The sequence below is a fragment of the Talpa europaea genome, assembly GCF_964194135.1.
Source record: "Talpa europaea genome assembly, chromosome: 2".
Lineage (NCBI taxonomy): Eukaryota > Metazoa > Chordata > Mammalia > Eulipotyphla > Talpidae > Talpa > Talpa europaea.
This window is the reverse complement of record NC_140068.1, coordinates 66,907,418-66,925,887: the sequence shown is the minus strand read 5'-3', so window position 1 is coordinate 66,925,887 and position 18,470 is coordinate 66,907,418. Positions and strand designations below refer to the sequence as shown.

Below are 18,470 nucleotides of genomic sequence, written 5' to 3'. Positions count from 1 at the left end.
ACACACATCCCAGGTAAGTATTTGGAAGATGAATTAATGACAGTGGAGGTCAGAATAATAATACTATAGGAATTATCATTTAAAAAATGGAATAAAAGGGTATCTCCCTGGTGGCGCAAGGGGTTAAGCATCACATTATGAAGCAATTCACAGCCTCTGCAGTATGAGTTCAATCCCTAGCCGGTCATGGAGCAACCCACATGGCGCAGCAGACCTCTCCTGTAGCACCCGCTGCTCCCCTCAGCAGTGTATTTCACTCAATCTGCCTGTTCTGTTCCCCACTCTGTCTCTGGTGAATCCTCTCACCCACAGCATCTCTGGCCTGTGCCCCAGGCCTTGTATGCATAAATAAGTAAATCTTTAAAAAAATAAAATTAAAATAAAAAATGGAATAAAGATAGAAGGTGGGACACTCTGTTCTAAAGAAAATAAGTGAAAAACAATCCATGCATCCAAACATCATTAAATATAAAAAAAGCCTTGAGAAATGAAATGATGCAGTAAATTTGGTCACACAAGCATGTGGTATTATTCCTCGATTTTCAATGAAGCATGAACACAACTCACGGGTAGTGTCCTGAGCAGTCACTGGGGGAGACTCCCCCTCATCGTACACAGCAGAAACGCTGACTGTGTAAAGGGTTCGTGAGAAGAGGTCTCGGAGAGGGGTGCTGGTCCTTGATCTGTCCACCTCTACCTATAACAGAACAGTGGAATGTTTTTACTAACAGTTTAGTTTGACATCTCTGTGTTACTTACTATACCTCTTGACAAAAGAGCATAAACACTGTGGTACAAAAAATTCAAAAAGCAATGTTCTCCACTTTGCATAAGAATCCAGAAACTGGAAAAAATTTAAATGTTTACAAAGTGAAAAATACGTATTTGTGCTAGCGCTATACCTGACACTAAATTCTGGTAAATGGTGACCACCTCTGGGTACAAGGAACCATATGGTTTTTCACCTGTCCTGCTTTGCATCACTGCCTTATACTCTTTTGGAAATGTTCTCCAGTGCTTTATCTCGTATGTTATGAACAAGAACCCCGTGAGACCCATTGGCCATTGTACTACCTCAGAAATTGAAAGCCAGCATAAAATGAATATATATAAATATAAAAATTAGCATCTGTGTAATCCAAATAATTAGTCAGTAATTGGGAACTTGGAGAAACCATTTCTATCTTCCAAAATGTCTCTGAGATTTTGACATCAATTGCAAACCCCTAAGCATATTCAAGTCTTAAACTCATTCACGGCTGCAACCCCTCAATTCAACCACATTTTGAATTGGATTGTTGTAGGCGCAGGAAGGGCACAGAGCAGGGTATCTATGATCCGAGCAGACTGGGTAAAGGAGAGTCCTGGAAACCACAGTGGCTTTCTTAGGCTTTTACTGAGCTTTACATGTAGTGCGGCAAACAGGTACACGGCAGGCAGGGGTGCCGGGAGCCAGGAGGCCAGAGGCCTCCAAGCCCCAGCAAGTCTTCACTCGGCTTCTCTGGCTTTCTTTTTCCCCTTCTCTCTCTTGCCTCTCTTCTGCTTCTGCTTCTCTTCCTGACTATCTCAATACTCCTCCCACCGCCCACAGAAGTGAACAACACGACAATGTAACAAGTGCAGGTGCCCCATCAGAGAGGGCAATCCTAATTGTGGCAGAAAAGCCTATTTACTTTACAGTTGTCATGGAAACAACTCTATCCCACATCACCTCAAAAATAAAAATGCTCACTGCTAAAGGGCACTCTTCCAACAGCATTCTCACCCTCTCCCCTTGTCCATCTCAACTATCCTATGCTCCTATTTTCTGACAGATTCCCTCATCTCTCCTGAATCTCCTTGCTTGCTTTTATTTTTAGAAACATTATGGCATTTTTTTTTTAGTATTTCATAGAATTCAAAGCATCAGATAAATTATCTGGATGAAAAGACGCTATCTAGAGGCTATAAGTTATTATTAAAGGAGTATTTTTTGAGATTAATATCACAGCAAAATATTTCTAAACAAAATGCAAGACAGTTCAATATATTATTGATGTTCAAAAAGTGCTTTATTAATATAACAAGTTTCAACACTATATTAATAAAATGGAAGATTTGCAAAACATATTATTGTTACATTTGCTAAAGTTTTTTTGTTAAACCTATTAAGAAAACAAATATTTCCTAATCCATTTGAATCTCAACCTACCTCTTTGGCCTCCTCTTCAGGTGTTTTGTATCGGACAATGTATTTACGCACTTTTCCAGGCACAGGTTCCCAAAAGACATTCATGGTGCTGTGGGTCACATCTCTGAGTTTCAGATCCCGAGGTCTGGCTAAAGGCACTGGAGAAACACGTGATTATTAGGTCCAGAATTGGTTCTCAACCACAAAACTATAAAGCATTCCACAAGCTGCCAAGAAGTTGTTTGAGAAAAACATAAAGGTGTCTAGCAAAATAACTGGAAAAAATGGTTATGACGTTTAAAGCCATGATTTACTGGATAGAGCTGGATTCTTCTTTAAAAGTCTTTTGAAAAATAGGATATATTCAATTATTCATTGTAACGCTAGCTTTTCATTTACATGTCAAGTTTTCTTCCACTCTATTTAAATAAACTCTTACTTGCTATTCCTGGATAATACTATCACAACTCACCATAAATGTGCAACTCATATTTCTTTATCAGATATTTAAATTAGTTAAGAGAAACCAAATCAATAAACTTTTGCGCTCTCAAGAATGTGACAGAAAAATAAATGATTCCAATAGTAAAACATGAAGATGAGCCAAAAGTAAACATTCAATTAGCTTATAAGAAAATCACAGAAGCCCAAGTAATTAGAGGAAAATCCAAGTGATAATTTTTTACCTAGTCAAATAAAGCTTTATTTTAAAAAGAATGGAAGGAGAATAAGAAACAAAAAGATTTTTTCCTTGTAATGTAAGATATAGCTCATTGTTTCCAGCTGACCCTCTAACCATTTTCCTTGTCTCTCATTTCTACTCTGTACATCTCTCTTCCTGAATCTCTCTCCACTTCCATATCTCTGTGCTTCCTCCACTTCCATGTCTCTGTGCTTCCATTCCTTCAATGTTCTCTTTGTGTACCCACTTTCTCCACTGTTAGGGTCAGCCCCCTATGTCCATGATACATTTGTCTTTTATCCACTGTAAATCTCAGGTCTCCTCTCCAGCACTCTCAGAACATATCTCCCTCCCTGGCTGGATCCTCACTCATTCCATCTGCCACTAACCCATTTCCTCAAAACCTCCAGGCAGAGTCTAACATATAAGAGACGATTGTTTTTTGTCAATGGATTTATACTGCCTTGTCCTACAGGGGTTTTTCTCTTCCTTGCCCATCATGCTTTTGTTTTAGTTCCTCTGTCCTCTTGAAGTTTCCTTCTAATTCTAATTTCCTTAGAAATGCAGGATAAGATCCACCTATTTTATGTCACGTCATCTATCCTAGCATGCCTACCTCGGCATGGAAGAAAAAAAAACTGCCAGTTAGGTAAGGCAAACACGCTAACTTCAATCCATGTCACTTCTCAAGAAAGAGCAACTAAACGAATGAAATCAAGCACAAAACACAAAGGGGGCAGATGAACATACACATAAATGCAAACCATGGAGTCCTGTGCTCTGCACGGTTTTGTGTTATTCACTGGAGCATTTCCAACACCTAGCACAGTGATCAGAGTACAAGAGACAATTGAGTTAATTCCCTTCACTGAAACATGTATATGTGCCATAGAGTTTCGACTTCAACAGGAACTTGGAACATCTGGATCTTAAATCTAAAATCTTCCTCCAAAACTCATTCAGCCAACATTCCCATTTCACCAATGCTACATATAATATTCCATGAATCTACAACATCACTTGTACATGCACCTTTCATGTTGGTCCCATGCTCTGACTGCCACCTGACCAAGAGCAACTGTAAGTCACCATCAATTGTCAAGATACATCTCAATGTCAGGGGTCACAAGTATGAAAAAAAGTATATCCAAAAATCAATTTAAGATGCTGCTATAAGTTTAAAATTGATTTTAAGTCTCAAATTTGATTGTGATTAAGTAATAACCCATGCACAAAGTATCAAATTATTTTGAGCATTATTGTAAGGTGAAGGAAAAATTCTCATGCAATGTCTTACAGGTGACTTCCCGAGCAGTGACAGGCTCACTCGTGAGGTCATGCAGGACGGCCTGGACAGTGACTTTGTACTCTGTGTTGGGAAGGAGGTCAGTCAGCTGAACTTCATTCACTGCAGGCCCCACACGCATCTGCATACAGACATGACAAAGGAAAATGAGACATTCAAATCATAAGTAAGATATCCCTTACCAGGCATAGCCATATACAGCCCATTTGTCAGCACTAGATTATAGCACAAACTTTAAAGGTTTTTTCAAAGCTGCATTTTCTTTTTCAGGATCATTTTCTAAAATATGTCACAGGCCACTGATCTAATTTTCTGTTCTCTATGTAATGTGATGAACAAATTTTTAAAGTAATTGCAGTTTAATAGAGACTCTAAAACTGTACAGTCTCAAGAAGATTCAGTGATAAAGAAACTTCTCCCACCTCTTTGGGTTTTGTGGGTTCTCTGGTGCCGACAGGTTCATATGACAAGGTGTAGCCAGTAGCTCCTCCCACAGGCTGCCACTGCACATGCATGGTGGTGGGGCCGACATCATAAATATTCACGCTGACTACAGGGACTGGCACTGTTGGCAGGCAAAAGCAGGTAGCAGTCTAATTCCTTGTCATTCTGACTCATTTTTCATGGTTGCTTCCTACTTAATTATTGATATTTGCATATATATATAAGATAATGGATTGCTGCGAGAAGCCAAAGTTAATATAATTCTTTCCATCCCCCCTCTATCTGCACCCCTCACCACCAAGTCCATTTGCATTGTTCACTGCCACCTCATACTCTGGAATGCATTACAACTATTTCATAAAGGAAAGCATTCTTAATTGCAAATGGAATTCCAGTAGCCCATATAAAGCCAAAATAGACACCAATCTCTGAGAATTTCAACTGCATTTCTGGGTCAAATCTAAAGTGACTTTTTTCATTCTTCAAACATAGAATTTCATACATAATAAACCATCACAGCATTTTATTTCATCATTCTTTCAAAAAAAATAAATTTCAAATGAGTGACATACACTAATAACTGCAATTAATGTTATTTATGGACTTGAAAACAAGTCCATGAGGCAGAGTAAAGGGTTTACAGTCTCTTCTTAACACCAAATAGCTTTCTGTTTTTGGTTCAAAAATTGAGTTTAAAGTTTTAAGGAATTATCAGATTCTTCTTGCCTACTATGAAATATATTTTATCCTCTTATGTCTAATGTAAAGGGAAATGAGAGATAAAGACCAAAGGGTAAAGACCTAAGTAGTAAGTGGAGTCCAGTCCTTGCCTTGGAGAAAGTGATGTCTTTCTCTTGTAAGTGATCTCTCTCCCTTACCCTTGGGGCCCAGTCAAGAAGATGGGAAGGAGAAAGAGTATTTTCAATTGGCCTCAGAAACCCTATTACGAATAGGAGCAAAGAACATACCTCCTAAAAGTTCTTCTCAAAATCAAAGCCATTAGAATTCCTCTTGTAAAGGCCAGAGCCAGAAAAAAAAGGGGAGATCTCATTGCCAGCAAAGACATGTCCATCTGTGAAACCGAAATAGCTCCTCTCTGCACAGCTCCTCTTCCTAATCTTTGTCCCACAGTTTCACACAGAACTTCCCTGGGAAGTCAGTAACTCTAACTTATGTCACATATCTAAGGCAATGACTACCCAGTCCACCAGGGGATCCCATGGCAGGAGCAGCAAGAAGAGCAAAAAGTCACGGAGTTCTTATTGAGCACTCGGTAAACACTTGTTGAATGGATATCGAATTAAAGAATGATTTAGAAAGCTGACAACAATCTCACATGGGTGGTCTCTATCTTAAAAAACAAAACAATTAGGATATTTTCAAACCAGACTTACAGGTTTTTTCTGTGCCCTTCAGAGGCTCACTGTATTCATCTTCTACCACAGAATATACATTAACCACATATTCAGTTTCAGGTTTCAAATCTTTCAGTACCGTGCTAGTTTCCAGTCGGCTCACATAAAACTAGGGGAAAATATAAAAAATAATGACAACTTATGTTATACACTTCCCTCTTTTTCTCTATAATTATGAAGTAGTTAACTGCAAAGAGCTTAGAAATTATACTTCAATGAGGTCATTGTCTTTTGTTTTTGGAAACCACCAGATTACAATGAGATCTTGGACAATTCACATAATTTATTCTCCCAGCTGCTGTTTCCTTATTTGTACAATAACGTGGATAAAACTAGATCATCTTTAATGCTCTCTTCCAACTCTACAATTCTAGTATAAACTCATGAATAAATCAAGCATCCTCTAATTCAATTTTAATTTTAAAATTATATTGATATTCTGCAATTCTTAGAAACCATAAGGATTTAAACAAAGCTCTTCCCTTTAATTAGGCCCAAATGGAATTGTTTGCCTAGTAAAAAACAGAAGGCACAATTGTTGACTTCGTTCTGCCTCTCTTTATATCCCTCTCGCTTCTACCCAACATTTTTCTCAGAACCCCAATGAGGAGGACCTAATGTTAACATCAGAATGGAATGAGTTGTAGATTGTAACTCTTTTTTAATTTTTTATTTATATATATCATTGTTCATTTTTAAACAATGTTTGTTTTTTATCCCCCCACCCCAAGTATAGTCCCCATAAAATTTCCTTCACCAATTCACCCGTGCACCATTTTTACAGCCCCCTGTGCTCCTCCCTCCCTCCCTCTGATCAAATAATAACAATACAAACACAGCAAAACAAAACAAAAACAGACATTTATGTTTACTCACTTCTTGACGCTTCCCTCCAGAAACAGGATAGTATTCCACCTTATATCTATCAACACTGTCAGAAGGAGGTGTCCAACTCACTCTGAAAGAACGATGGGTTCGCTCAGAAATAACTATGTTAGAAGGTGCTTCCAAGTCACCTATATGTGGAAATAAAATGCATAACTTTTTATATTATTGTAGCAAAGTGATAAAATTAGAAATTAGATTTAAAAAGTATTTTTCTCCACATTCCAAGCTTTTACACACATTCTTTCATCTACTAAGTAGCTACAGTGAATCATGTACAGAGGCCCATTGGCTATAAGATCTCTCTTCATGGGTGACCAAAGGGTTCTTCATCCTCAGAAGATTCAAACTTTAGCTCACTGTCTTTCATGAAAACTTGACCCCCTCTTCCCTATGGCATTATCAGTTTACCAGGCACCTAGACTCAAAACCTCTGAATCATCTTTGAATACTTCCTCCTCTCTCTAACATTGTACTAAAATCAATAAATAACAATTTGGATCCTGACAATTCAACTTCTCCATTCTCTCTATCACACTGGCCCTACCTAAGTCATTGCCCTCGTTATCATTTGATTATTTGTATACATGTCCTATCTCCTTAACTAAAACCTATACTGTGTGAGGACAGAATAGGTTTCTTATTCAAGTTTAGTTCCCTCACAAGCTCTAGTTCAGTGGAAAGAGAAGCTAACCACATTCTCATTCCAGAGGAGGAAAACAAAATTTTTTTAAAATTTGAGATATCATATTTCTTTGATCGTGCTTTCTGTGGGTAAGTACCGGTGAAATTATGGATACAGAATAACACCTGGAATAATCATGAATAAAAACAGAAATATTAAGCTCAATATGACCATTAGAAAAAGTCCCAAATAATAATTTAAAGAAAATTAACCAATGACTCCATTAGCATGACAAATCCTTCTCATAAAACTCTCTTCTTTCTTTGCAAGCCAAAACTGTAGAAAGCATTTCCATTTTTAGTATCATAACCTTTATTGTACTTAGGTCATTATCAAGCCTACAAAATTATCAAGCAATTTTACTGTCTGGGAAACTAGAATGAATGCAACTATTAGAAGTTGATAAAAGAAATACTAAGTGAAAACAGATAAAAGATGTTTTTATCCCTGCTCAAAGTTCCCTCCAACTAAAAACTACAACTCTCTCAACTAACCCAGAGCCAGAAGCCTAAAAATTCTGGCTTCCTGAATGATCCATTTCTTCAGGGAAAAGGTCAGTCTATTGCTCAAAATCCAAAAAGAAAATCTGCAAAAGTTTGGAGAAAGAAACTTAAGAAGGAAATTCTAATAACTGTATCCCCAGTACCCAAAGCATTAGCATTTCTACCACATTATCTGTTAAACTCATTCCAAGTTTTCTTTTTTTTTTCAAAGATTTATTTTTATTTATTTATGCATTCAAGAACTGGTGTGTAGGCCAGGGCTGCAGGGGGTGAGAGGATTTACCAGAGACAGAGTGGGGAGCAGAACAGGCGGATCTACTGAAATATACTGCTGAGGGGAGCAGCGGGTGAGACAGGAGAGGTCTGCTGCACCATGTGGGTTAATTCCCTGGCCAGGGATCGAATTCATGCTTAGTGGCTGGTGATAGCTTGATAGCAGTGAGACTGCGCCACCCCTGAACCACCAGGGAGGCCCTCATTCCAATTTTTCAAAAACCAGAACAAATTACTGAAAGACGAGTCTTTATCATAATCCGCATGCAATTAATGAAATTTTTCTCCTACAATAAGGACTATAAATTTTATTATTAATTTTCTAAAAACTTTCATTCTGGGGGTTTACTGTGTTTTGTCTCTGGTTTATCGATAGTAACATTTTGAATGACCTGTTACTACAAATTTGATTCTACAATTTTACTTCTAAATGCTAATGCCTTATTAATAGCTATTTTTTTCAAAGACATCTAAAAAAACTTTAACCAGTTGACCTTGAGTAATTTAACTTCTCTAAATTACACATTATTCACTGGTTAAAAAAAAAAGTCATTTCTAAATGTTCAAACTCTGAAATTATACTTTTTCTTTACGTGTAAGGGTTACAAGTGTGAAGTATCAAATTTGGTCATCTGATGCAAATCAGATCAGATGTAAGGCCCTACTACCATTTCTAATCAAAAATGAAAGTTACCAAACTTCAAAAAATAAGAGTCTGAGAACAATCATTTAATAATAGCTTAATAATTACATAACGAGTGAAGTGCTTTATACTAGAAAAGAAAACATCTCTCTTTCTCACCCTTCCCACCCCCACTTATATGTATAATTTGAGGGTGGAGATTAACAGTGCAAGTGCAGATAAACTAAATGTGCCCTCAAATAAGCTAGAAGTAATTTTCAGTCTGACACCATTAAAAAAAAAAAAAAATCAAGGATTAAACCAATGGTTTCAAGTAGGGGCAGTTTCCCCCCAGCAGACACAAATTCTGAAGATATCTTTAGCTGTCACAACTCAGGAGATTCTAGAAATGGCATCCAGAAATCCTGCTAATCATCTCATAATGCACAAAAGAATCTACCCCCCATCAAAAAGAGAATTATCTGGCCCAAAATATCAACAGTGTTGAAGATGGGAAACCCTGGGTTAATCTTACCTGGGCCTTTGACACTGTTACACAAGTTAATGGTGAGGTCATCCACAATCCTGGAGAGTGACTCAAAATCAGCCACATTGTATGCATGGATATCATCAGGATCCGTTGCAATCATCTTTAACTCAACTTCATCAGCATTTTTAATACCTTGGAAGAAATGGTTATATACAAATTAAAACACTTTTCAGGGGAAAAAAAAGTTTAGTGGAATGAAGTAAATGTTTTATGGGTTACCCTTACATACATAATACTAATTAGAACATGTATATGATATCCTCCAATAATAAATGTCCAGTACAAAATAGACAAAAATAGACTAGTCTGAAGACTATTCTGAATTAGTCTCTTCCAAATGCTTCTAGCACCAATTTCCCACCAAGGCAATGTCTATTATGTCTTTTTTCTGGGAAGAAAAATAATGGACATCAAAAATAAACACAGTGCTGTGGAAAACTAAACTGGAATTTTCTTGAATCTTATCAATAGTACACTGTCTTCTTGGTCCATTCTTTTCTCTCCCAACAAGACAGCTTGATCTCATTTACCAGGAGAAGAGAAAATGAATTAACTTTCTCAAATATTATTTGATAAATTATGTGACAGGGAAAATGTTTGTTTATATTTTCATACTTCACAAAGTATTTTTAATTGCAAAAATATCCTTAGCATGTTTGTCACCCAGGAATATTGCTATGCTTTTCAGTACTTACCAACAGCAAACAGCTCCACGCCTTCATCCTTGAGTTTCTTTGATGGTCCCTCAACATCATCTTGTGATTTTCCATCAGTGATGAGAACACCAATTTTTCGAGCTCGAGGCCTCATGCCAGCTTGGGTCCTGAAGTTCTGTTGGCGAATGAAATTCAAAGCCATGCCTAGTGGGATTTTTAAAAAAAAAATCAGTCACATCATGAAACAGTCAAATGCTCTGATCTGGGCCTCCACGGTGGCGCAGTGGTTGAGCGCTGGGTTACGAGGCTGCCCTCAGCCTCTGCAGCGCTGGTTTAATCCCCGGCCACCAGGCGAGGGTCCCACATGGCGAGCAGACCTCTTCTGCCGCCCACTGCTCCCCTCAGCAGAGTACTTCGTCAGTCTGCCTGCTCTGCTCTCTGCTCTGACTCTGGTGAATTCTCTCGCCCTCCCACGCTTCTGACTGTACCCAGTGCTTGTATAAATAAATAAATAACTCTTTAAAAAAAAATCGCAAAAAAAAAATTAAAAAAAATAAAGCAAGAGTTAATAGGCATCCTCTTTACTCACCAGTGAGAGTATTGCCTCCTTTGTATGGTAAGTTTGCCACAGCTTGCAACAAGCTCTTCTTGTCTCTGTGAGCATTTAACTGCCACTCTGTCCTGGGATCCCCACTGTACTGAGCAAGGGCTAAAGTAACACCACTGACATTAGTGTACAGAAAAGCGCACAATAAAAATGTCTAAATGTTTTCTTTATCGTCAGACCTACCAATCTGTACTCTTTTAGGGCCAATGTCAAAGACTTCTACAATACGAGAAATGAAGCTCCTCACAGTTCTGAAGTTTGCCCGGCCAATGCTCCAGGATCCATCCACCAGCAACACGATGTCTGCTTCAGCTCTGGTGAGGCACTCCATCCCTGACATGGCAATCATGAGACAGGTCAGAGTAAGAAACAAATTTTCAGTAAGGTTGTTTCCTAGCCTTATTCCTGCTACCCTCTGCATGCTTGATGTTGCCCAGCTGTTTCAGTTCTGTGGCTTAGCTCAGTGATTTGTAGTTGGAAAAAACATTTATATGACTTATTAACCTCAAATAACAGTCTTGAGAATCACTAATTCCTCCAATGATTATTTCAGTAGCAAATCTGTCCTTCATCTTTGACTATATTTCCTGGCCACAGTACTACATAGGTCCAGAAGACTTAAATTAAGCCACTATAAATGTGAATGGGTTTACTAATCCAAGAGGTTCTACAAAGCATTAAAATTTCTAATAAAATTTTTTGTGCTCTAAAGATCAAATGTTGCATGCATTTTTGGGTAATATTTAATGAACAAGTAGGAGAGAAATATTGTAAAAAGTTTTTTTTAGAAAGTAAAATAATGGGCAACAAAAGCTATAAAGGTTTTAGTGAGTCAAAAATATCTTAATATAATTAAACTCCTAGGTAACTGTTACAAATATGAAGAATTGGACACTTAACTCCTAAATTAAAAAAATTTTCAAATAAGTATATAATTTAAAGACCTTATGTTATTATATTATTTAGTTATTAATTACTTAACTTTATTACCTACTATGCATAACAATCAAGTAAATGCAAATGATGAAGTCTGCACATTTAAAAAAATCAAGAAAGAAGGAAGACAATTTAGAAAAAGTATGCAAACAAATATACAACTTGATAGCTGTAGAGATAGCAAGCACAAACACTGATACAAAGCTAGAGTGCTTTGGAAAGAGAGAATAATCCCAAAATCCTCAGTGCACAAGCTACAAAATAAAAATATAATTTAGTTAATATCATCATATGAGAAACAATAGAATATTAATGCACAACAGCAAGATTTGGTACTTTCATTATTTATATCAACATCTACATTTTCAAATACTCTCTTTTCCAGGAACTTATGTTCTGAGCTATGAATTTTTCAACTTCATGCCATGTTAGCTTCTGACCTCTATATTACAGAAGAAAAAGTTCATTGAGAAAATGAAGCTGTCATCACACTACAAAGGTGTCATCCAAGTATCATATGCTAAATCTGAACTGATGATTCACAGATACTATTCCAAGCACTTTAAGCCCTTGTGAGCCTGCTTCTGCTCTACCCAGACCCACTCTTCTTCAGCAAATGATGAAAAATATTTGAAAGTGAACTCTACCCACCACTTCTACCACTAAGATTCATCCCAACTAGGTTCATATGCATCAAAGACACATAACTGTAGCGAGAGCAGAAAAACTAAAAGCCTTTATGATTACCATTGCTTCCCCAGTCCAGGGAAGCACCCATTTATGTTACCCAACTATGCCTACTCAGCCCAAATAAATAATTTCTGCAACTATTTTAATAAAATAAAACTACATTTTACTCCTGTCCTTAAAAACAAACAATGTACATATCTGCTCATTTAAAAATTCAACTTCAATAGTACACCACCATGTGACAAATGTAATGCTACTAAGAAAAGCCTTAAAAATATATTGTCAAAAGTATGCTTAACTGAATGTTTGAAGAAACTTTTGAAGTCTGTAAATTAACATGTATAGTCACTTTTCATTATATTATTAACTAACAATTCACATTTGAAATAGTTTTATAATATTTTGTTTCCTTAAGGATAATGTAACTCAATTTCTTACCAGAAGATAAAATTGGCATTACAGTTGTGTCAGAAAGGGTTGTCATTTCTTGTCCAACAAGTGGTGAACTTTCTCCTCCATCAAACATTCCAAAAACATTTACTTTATAGGTGGTACCTGCCCTGAAATGTAAAAATATACCGTCTGTATGTATAATTGCTTCAAGAGGTAGCATGTCTGTTTTTAAAGACAGTCATCCCTGATATACAAACTTTCACTTGGAGGAAGTCATAATATACAACATTGTAAAAGAAGGAAAATAACTTCCTCCACATTCTCATTTATGCTTACAGTCAGGCATCAAAGAGAAACAATGTAACAAGCTTTCTAGAGAAAATGACAGGTTCACAGCCCTGATTTCCCTCTAATTTTCCTATCAGATATCGAATCCCCAAGTTAGCATGTCAGGGAAAGCTCAGACTCTTTAATCTTAGTCTTTGTAAGCAATGGCTTAAGAAAAATACTTAAATCTTATACTTTACAAGGTAACATAAGACACCTAGCACAATGCCTAGCACACAGCAGGTTCAATAAATTTCATTCTCTCTATTCTGATAAAAGTAAATAGCAAGCATTTAAATAGATCTCAAAATTGTTGAATGAATGGTTGAAACAAACAAACTTTCAAAAAGGCAATGCACAGTAGTCCTTTTTTCCTACTATAATGAATGTAGGGTGCTGTTCAAACTCAAACTTCCTTGTTTTCCACTGGACAGCCTGAAGCGTGACCTTTAATCAGTCACCCTTCCCCATCCTGCCAGCTGGCATCATGCACAAAGTCCTGCCTTCTCTCTCCCATGGTCCATCCTGGAAGAGGATTCACAACTGGCATCTCAGTGTGAGTCACCTGGACCTTTCTAGAAGGTACAGGAGCTATGCACCACAGGGCTGGCTAAGGATAAGCTGCTTTCTGTGAAATCATGAAACGGAGATGCTAACTTTTTCAAAGCAGGGAGTTATTGAAAAAGCACCATTCTTGATCACCTAAAAACAGAAATCATTAAAACATCACAAAATATTCTGCTCAGACTTAAATTCATGTCTCTGAAACCTAACTTCCACCTCAGCAGCACCAAGAATAAGAAAACAATTTCAGGGATTTTAAAGACTCTGCAGGTAGACACATAAGTAATCATATGTGTATTCAATCTTTTAACACAAACTGAATATAACTGATTCCTACCTAAGTTCCTCCAAGACAACAGTATTGTCATATGGTCCAACCACTAACTCTCCCAGTCTTCTGTCATCCCCTGTAGGGTAGAATGTGACTTTATAACCCTTCACTTCACCGGGGGCAGGCTCCCAAGTCACTCGGAAGCTTGACATGGTTGGGTCAGATGTTTTGAGGTTTCTAGGTGACTTAAACTTAGAAGCTGTAATGATAAAAATGATTTTAAAATATTATTCATTTGATTAGGTTGGGGGGCACTTATTATACCTTACATATTTACAATTAGAAATATGAAATCATCACAAGTATCTAACACTCAAAATGTATATTTATAAAAAGTTAAGTAACACAAGACAAAATTACCTAATAAAAATCCTAACAAAGTGATACCCAAATGGAAGGATAAATAATTTTTCACACTTCAGAAGATTAGCATTACAACATTACCAGGAATGGAGTTGCTAAAAATAATATGCTAATAGGGCAACCTATCCAACAATTCAATTATTATAATTTAATTTGTTACAAAATCAGTTTTAGACATGTACAAATGAAGGAGATGTATTGCAGTCTTTCTTTAAAAAACTACACACTTTCCAATAAATTATTATTTTGTACCTGTTGTTCCTGATCCTTGCCTAAGCTTTCCTTCGCCTGTCTTGTAAATTGGGAGAACTGTGATGTCATATGTGGTCTGGGGTTGAAGTCGTTTCAACACTGTTGAAGAGATTGTGGGTGGCACTTTAGCAACCATTTGTCTCCCGCCTCCACGGGGGCGATACACCACACGGTAATTGACCACTCTCCCCGGGGCTGGTTTCCAGGTAATTCGCATTGTGTTTTCTGTTTCTTCATCCACTTTCAAGGATTTAGAATCTTGAGACACTGTGAGATAGAAGGACAATTACAATGGATACAAGGTTGAAAGAAAATATGTCACCTCACTTATGAAAAAAAGAAGCTATCGTTTTCTAAATACATACACTGTTTTCTTGTTTAACATTGGGGTTGCTCATAAATTCATGATGGCATGTGAACCTAATCTCAGTGAGCCCATGGTATCTTCTCTTTATCTGGCTAATAACTAAAAAATGGAAGCTCATATTTCAAGGATTTCCTATTTGCATTCCAGAGACTTTTGTAAAGAACACATCCGTTTCCAGATACGAGCTTTTTATAATTTTTATTGTATTCCCATCTGTAAAGAATTCCTCTAGCAATCATGTTATGAAGGATATTAAAAACCATGAATGCAGGGTTAGAAACACTACTTGGGTCTTTTCAGAAGGCACCGTCCATAAATGACTAGCCAGAGACACTGTAGTTAACATGATTCTTTGTGATTGCCACAAACATGTAAAACTGTGACACAAAGGAGTAGAAAAATGACACAAAAATATTGCAAGGACCCTAAAGATAAATTGGTAATCATTGAGTGCTTTGGACGCTCTATATGTATTCGATTCATATATAATCAATATTATTTATTAATTAATTCTATTAATATTCCATATTTATTAGTAACTATTTTAAAAACAGATCAAACATCCACACATAGCATATACCCTCTTCTTACACATAACTACAGTTTATGGATAGGGTTACTTTACTGAGTTCAATAATCGTAGAGGAAGGAAACAATGCAAAGAATATTTCCTAATGCCAACTGAAATTTTCAAGTTCAAATAGGTAAGGACCTTTTGAAACAACTAAAATAGCTTGACACGAACACATATATGACAACATATCCAAATATTTGACATCAAGCGTCACAGGACAGGGAAACTTAAGGAGTAAGAAATAAAATAAGTCAGTTTTATGATCACCTTGGCTTATTTCTTGGAGAGAATTTCTAGCCCCAGCACAGGAAGAAAGAACCCAAGTGAAGTCTGGTGGTATCCCTTAGTTGAGGACATGGTTTGTGAATCAGAGTTGTCTAAGACACCTTTGTGCATAGTGACACAGAGGAGATGATGTCACAGAGAAAAAGCAACAAAAATCTGCAAGAGGTTTTTCTTGAGTCTCCTACCCAGTACTAACCAGTGCATATATGTAAGGAAACTACCCAAAACCAGGGGAAGAAACACCCAGAAGGAGAGGAGGGAGAAATTTCTGGAGTTTACACCAGACCATAAATGTTCCCCTCACCAAAGCAGAAAATCTCATAATTCTTGGAATTTGTGTAGATTATTGAAGAGGTTATTATCCTTGTAATGGGGCTAAATTAGCCTTAAACTAAAGGCTTCTGTGATCTAGCGCAATAGAGCTAAAAGAAAGTTTCAAAAAGATCTAACTGTTCCCAAGCAACTTCATTGTGTCCAAGAACAAAGTTTAAAGATATTTATAAGAATATAAACACAGGGCCTCCCCAATGGCACAGCAGTAGAGCGCTGGGCTGCGAAGCTGCCCGCAGCCTCTGCAGCACAGGTTCGATCCCCAGCCACCAGGCAAGGGTCCCACATGGCACGCAGACCTCTCCTGCCGCACCAACTGCTCCCCTCAGCAGTGTACTTTGTTGGTCTGCCTGTTCTGCTCCCCACTCTGGATGAGGTGAATTCTCTCACCCTCCTGCACTTCCGACTGTACCCAATGCTTGTATAAATAAATAAATAAATCTTTAAAAAAAAAAAAGAATATAAACAGATCTGGGACCCAAAAAAGTAAAATTCACAAGATCTGGCATCTAATAAAAACAAGCATGCAAAAAAAAAATATGATCCATGCTATGGACTAAATGATTATGTTGCCCCAAAATTCGTAAGTTAAAGTCTTAAATTATAACATGATGGTATTTAGATAAGGGACCTTTGGGGGTGGTAATTTTGGTTGAATGAGGTCATTAGAATGAGGTCCTAATTGAAGCTATTGGTACCCTCTTAAGTGGAAGAGGAAAACCAAGGAAAGATCATGTAAGGATATAGTAAGAAAATGGACATCTGCAAGCTGAGAAGAGAACTCTTCCACAAACCAAATTCTACTATAACTTTGATCTTGGATTTCCAACTTTCAGAACTGTTTAGAAGTAAATTTCTCTTATATAGGCAACCAGTAGATGACATTTATTATGGTAGCCAGAGTTAAGACAATCTATCATAAGAAGAAAAATCAATCAACATAAATAGAACTAGAAATGACATCTAAGCCAGAATTAGCCAAAAGGGACGTAAAACAGCTATTATAATTATATTCCCTATCTTAATGATTGTAGAAGAAATATTAAGCAAGTATACGAAATGAACTCAAGAAAAGAAAAATGATTTAAAAAGTAAACAGCAAAGCAGTGAGCCATGCAATAACTTCAACAGATAATACAAGTGTGATTGGAGTACCTGAAGAGAGTGGGGATATGATAAATAAAACATTTGAAAAAATGATGGCCTACTATTTTCAAATTTTATAAAACCATAGATCCAAGAAGGTCAATAGATCCCAAGCACAAGAAATGTAAAGAAAACAATCCCAAGGCATATCATAAGCAATTTGCTTAAAATCAGTGATAAAAAGGAAATCTTGAAAACAGTCATAAAAATAAAATATATATGTAGAGGACAAAGATAATAATAAAATAGGCAAATATATTCAATTTATGGATATATATTATCTCTCTGAGTGATGCAAAAGTGTAATTTCAACAAAGAGTAAATTAGTTGTGTTTTTTTTTTTATTTTGGGATTAAGAAAAACTAGAATTCTGTCAAGTCCTTTGCTTTCTGGAAATATTAAAATTCATGCAGATTAATCCTTAATTCACTATTTCTATTTTCAAGGTAAGAAAATTATTAAAAGAAAAAAATTATTTTCAATCAAAAAATGTAAAGACTTTGCCTAGGGTTTTGAAAATAATATGAGGGAAAAAAGAATAGCATATAGAGCTACAATCTCTTTGGATTATTATTATTACCAATTACCACAATTTGAATGAACTGATATGTACCTAACATTTTTCTAAAAAGGACTGTCCCCAAATATGGCTTTTCTCCTCTTGTTTCTAGCTCTTAAATTCTTATCCAGTGAAACAAGATATATTTCACATATAAAATTCCCAAGCCAATTTTACAAGACTCAGAATTGACCAAAAAATCAACAGGGCACGAATATTACAAGCATTGGCTAAAAAGAAATGTGTATTCCCAAAAGAATGGGAGCCCAAACTTGAAAGCATTTGCAAATTTATATATGTAAATTACATGACCTCATACCTTGAGATGCTTCAAGGATCTCAATTATATTCCTGCCTTCTAATTAACTTTAAAATAAAAGAATTGAAGTTTAAAAGTAAGGTGCCACACATCTCATCCTAGTTTTAATGAAAAACTGAATATTAGAGAGAAAAAAATACTCTTGTTGGCTTCTCATAAGTAAAAAGTCAAGATTTTTCACTTCATTACTAGATATGACACAAGTTATAAAATGCCTTAATACTCACAATATACGT

At 36.5% G+C, this 18,470-nt stretch overlaps 1 protein-coding gene across 3 annotated transcripts in view; it reads right to left on the bottom strand.

The window, feature by feature from the left end:
* The window catches only part of COL12A1 (collagen type XII alpha 1 chain), a gene marked incomplete at both ends in the record, with an annotated part of 107,254 nt that overhangs the window by 54,082 nt on the left and 34,702 nt on the right, over positions 1–18,470 (bottom strand). For 2 of the 3 annotated variants that reach the window (XM_084256465.1, XM_084256466.1), the window contains 13 exons: positions 568–697; positions 2,192–2,328; positions 4,150–4,279; positions 4,581–4,723; positions 5,997–6,126; positions 6,894–7,033; positions 9,521–9,667; positions 10,231–10,395; positions 10,781–10,900; positions 10,982–11,131; positions 12,863–12,984; positions 14,046–14,238; positions 14,655–14,921. In XM_084256465.1, coding sequence (XP_084112591.1) covers positions 568–697; positions 2,192–2,328; positions 4,150–4,279; positions 4,581–4,723; positions 5,997–6,126; positions 6,894–7,033; positions 9,521–9,667; positions 10,231–10,395; positions 10,781–10,900; positions 10,982–11,131; positions 12,863–12,984; positions 14,046–14,238; positions 14,655–14,921 — 1,974 coding nt within the window. The remainder of the gene's footprint in view (positions 1–567; positions 698–2,191; positions 2,329–4,149; positions 4,280–4,580; positions 4,724–5,996; positions 6,127–6,893; positions 7,034–9,520; positions 9,668–10,230; positions 10,396–10,780; positions 10,901–10,981; positions 11,132–12,862; positions 12,985–14,045; positions 14,239–14,654; positions 14,922–18,470) is intronic. The other variant, XM_084256467.1, reaches the window with a different exon arrangement.